Genomic DNA, 4,038 nt, shown 5'->3' on the forward strand with positions numbered 1-4,038 from the left:
GGCCAAATACCTCCCATTAAAATTCAAACATCTGTTCACGAAACAGTGACGCCAAATACAGATAATTTATTACTGAAGTCGACAAATTCTCTCTTTTCCTCCAAAATATGTACAAAATCAACAAAAATTCTTTCGAACTTGTAAATTTTGCCTTTCGTTCAAGTCGAACTGTCGATATATTGCAATCATTCACTCAAGGTTCGTTGGTTTACATTCAAGTGTGTGGAAATGAAATTGTTTTCAATAATATTTCTGCTGATGTTATTCGTTCAGGTTCGAATGAATTTAGACAAAGTAAAACATTCTTTCAAATGATTTTCTTCACTTTTTCAAGCTCTTCAATTGTAAACACGTGACATATGACACATTCGTAAAACATTTTTATGAAAAAGCGGCCCATCAGCATTGTAATATTGATTCAAAATTGGATTTTCTGCTCAAAATATCAAACATCACTGAAACGATTCGAAGTGAATTCCAATCCATTGTGGAGCCATTCATGGATAACAAAACAGCAAATAAAGTGTGGTCCAAAGCACAAATCAATAAAACAATGAGCTTTAGTTTTTGGATGGATCGAATCTCTGGCATAAATGATGGACAGAAACTGAATAAGGAAACATATAGTAATCTTTGTGCGCAGATTGATATCGATTCACCGCATCGACTTGACAAAGATTTTGATGGCCAGTTCAAGAAATGGAAAAAGAAGCCGATTGACATGCAGCATCTAGAAGGAATCAAAAATTCAATTGATCACATGGAATTGGAAAATGAAGAATTCATCGAAAATTTCAAAAAAGAACTGAAAGACGCAGAGCAATTAAGAGAAATTCTTAGTGAACATATCGCTAGAGCCAAGGAATTGCTTCTTAGTACCCTTGAAACAACTGACCGCGCCGTTTTAATGGACGCTTTTGGTAAAGCTGAACCAATTACAAGTCAAATAACTCAAAAGCAATCGCTGTTTTTTGGAAAACTTGTAGAAGTGAAAAGAACTCTGCGGTTATACAACAAACAACGCATCATTTGGGTGGAAGATATTATGGGAGTCGAATTGAAAAAACCTTCGTGCATTGGGAGACTGTTTGGATCGTTGAAGAAACCATTCGCTAAAAAGAATAAACAATGAGATAACTTTTCATCAGTTAACACCATTTTTTTTTCTTTCTTGTACATTCTGCTTACTTATGATGATAACTTGTATTAAATAAGTCAATCCCACTTGTTTGTTTTAATAAATCGAATAAATAAAAAAAAAATTACAATTAAAAAGATCTCAAAAGCCCGTTTTACGTATATTAAATTCGGTTTTATAAAAAAATTGTCATAATTTTTATACAATGGAAAAATTTACTTATTTTGAAAGCGAATTTAGGTCTGTTTTTCATTTTAGCTATAACTTTGGAGGTAATTTTCAAAATTCGACATTGGGATTTTATTTGAACTTTCATCTTATTTCGCAGCTCCCAGTTCTATGCGCAAATGCAAATGGCAGTGATGGTAAATATTTACGGAGCAATTAAACTATTTATAGTACCTACAGTGTCACACATTTCTTCTTGTTGTGTTATAAGAAAGGTACGGAAAGTGAGCAAGGCTATGAAAAATGGTGCTAAAGAAGGTTAGTAAATCCGGAATCAAATTGGGAAAAAGTGTGAAAAAATTGGGTGTCAATGGGCCTAACGTAGGTGGAGATGTTCTTGGCGCAGGTTGTGCGATCGGATGTTTTCCTCTTTGTTGTTGTGCGTTTCCCAAAGAATCTCGTAATTTTGTTGGCATAACAACGACTGCTTTAGCAAACAGTGTGTCGAAAACGGTTGACAGTAAGATCGACGTTGGTAAAAAAGCTGCAGGTTTAGCTGTTACGGTTGGAAGTAGTCCTTTTAACTGTGGTCACCAATCGATGCAAGCGATGGAAAAAAATCGAAGAAGAAGAGGAAATAGCAGAAGCAATAGACGAAGAAACACGAGGAAGATTGAAGGAGCTACCTTAGTCACATTGTGTATTCAGTAAAAACTCTGTTTTTTACATACGTAAAATAAATAAATATTGAAATAGAAATACCCAAAAATGTGGTAAACGTGGAGACGAATTTTGTGTCTCAAACTAAAGTAAAGCTAAAAAACCTACTGCTTGATTACGTTTGCATGCCATTGTGATATGCCAACTGTCGCAATTAACTAACACATGCCGAACATGCGTTTTATCACCAACGTCATCGAGCAGCATTTGAACAGACCTACAGATTGTTTCGTCGTGTGGGTGCTTTGCCTGTTAATATTCGAATGACTTAAAAGATACGAAAGATGAAAAACCGATCACTTTCGACTAAATGATGCTTTAGGTGTGCAATCCACTGCTACGATTTTTTTTCAAGTCAAATGTAAACAGCAAAAAAGATTTGAATATAATACACACATATACTTTTTTGGCACTGAAAATTTTATAGTAATGACCTAGGGGCTTAATACGGCAAAAAAATTCACAGGAATTCACGTAAATTCACACTTTTGAATCGAGTGGTTATTGATGAGTTCGGTGAATTCGTGTGAATAGAATGAAATGTGTCAAATTAATAAAGTGAGGTTATGATAACCGCAATATTTTTTTATTTATTATTTTTTCAATATTTCCGATTGTTTTCGATAGAAAATCGCTCAAAATTGAAAATGAAATTAATTTTTATTAAACAAATATAAAATACATTTACAATTTTGTTACACAAAATATAAATATTGCAGTAATTGCCAGCAGAAACTATTCACCACTATCTCACATATTTGAGTGAAATCGCCGTAGAATTCACCGGAATTCATTCGTTTGCAGAAAAATTCAGTTAATTTAGATATTATTATAGAATTCAGTCGTTGAAAATTTTGAATTAAGCCCCTAGGTAATGACGAACTAGCGGCTGAAAGCAGATTGCATTCATTTACACATGAAATTGAGTTTTATTATCTTCTGAGCGATATTCTATTTTTAAATCAACTTCAAAATCGATTGAACTTCTGAATGAACAGTAAATACCTGAATGATTTGTATGGTGCATAAAGTAGCGCCAATTTGATGACATAAAGAACTGATCGATAGTGATAAGAATATAAACGCGCTCTCACTACAATACATGTTTGGCTTTATTTATAGATTCGATTCTTTCAAGTACAAGGTTACTTCATACGCAATGAAAGTCTATCCCTTCAATTGTATTTATAAAAGTGTTTTTAATGATGACAGTTCTATATCGAAGAGAATGAATTTAATTTCTATCAGACTTTGTGCTGATCAGTCGTATTTTTGATTATTTAGAAAGATTTTAAGTAGTTATAACAATAATTTTACCCAATTTTTTACAACACTTAGAGACAATGAGCGCCAACAGATCCGCAGTAAGTGTTTTCATTTCAAACATCTTTGGTCATTAGATTAGGATAAACAAATCGGTTTTTAAGTATTTATTCGATCAAATTTAATCAGTTTCCACTTAAACATTGATGGAATTAATGTGTCGATAATGTACATTCCTTTAATTTAAGTCAATAGACCGATGCAGTAATTTGATGGCATATTTGATTATACATTTTTAAATAAAATTCGATATTTTACGCTGAGTTGTGTGCTTTTGACTCTCAGGCAAGCTCTCAGGCGTTGGATCAAATCTTGAAGCGAAGAGTTAAAGAAGTGGCATTAAGCTACTTTTTATGACCTCGGTTACTTATATCGCTTTGTCGGTGTGCTAGCACTTTTGAGTTCCGTAACCAAATATACTCATTCGAATATCGCAATTTTAATTTTAATTAAATTTCGAGGTGTGCCAAATTTTTGTTCCCAGATGACTTTGAATTAAAGAAAATCACCATGTATTTGATTCGAATTAAATAAATTTGTGTGACTTTTTTTCAGATAAGATTTCAGATATTCGCTGAAGTGGACATTGAGACGAGAAACACGATTGACTCTCCATTTGGTGATGGATGGTGTGTGAATACCATAAATCGGATGCGCAAAATAAAACTGTATCAAACTATTGAAAAGTA

The 4,038-nt window shown here is 33.1% G+C and overlaps 1 protein-coding gene across 1 annotated transcript; it reads left to right on the forward strand.

Annotated features, from left to right (window-relative positions):
* The first annotated feature begins 164 nt into the window (after positions 1 to 164).
* On the forward strand, positions 165 to 1,152 carry LOC116338942. The gene is made up of 2 exons (XM_031764524.1): positions 165 to 273; positions 335 to 1,152. Exons 1-2 carry the CDS (start codon positions 229 to 231, stop codon positions 1,130 to 1,132), a joined length of 843 nt encoding a protein of 280 aa, XP_031620384.1. The 5' UTR covers positions 165 to 228; the 3' UTR covers positions 1,133 to 1,152.
* Positions 1,153 to 4,038: the final 2,886 nt, after the last annotated feature.

The sequence above is a fragment of the Contarinia nasturtii genome, unplaced genomic scaffold, assembly GCF_009176525.2.
Source record: "Contarinia nasturtii isolate CC-2019 unplaced genomic scaffold, AAFC_CNas_1.1 Cnas_scaffold_448, whole genome shotgun sequence".
In the NCBI taxonomy this organism is placed as follows: Eukaryota; Metazoa; Arthropoda; class Insecta; order Diptera; family Cecidomyiidae; genus Contarinia; species Contarinia nasturtii.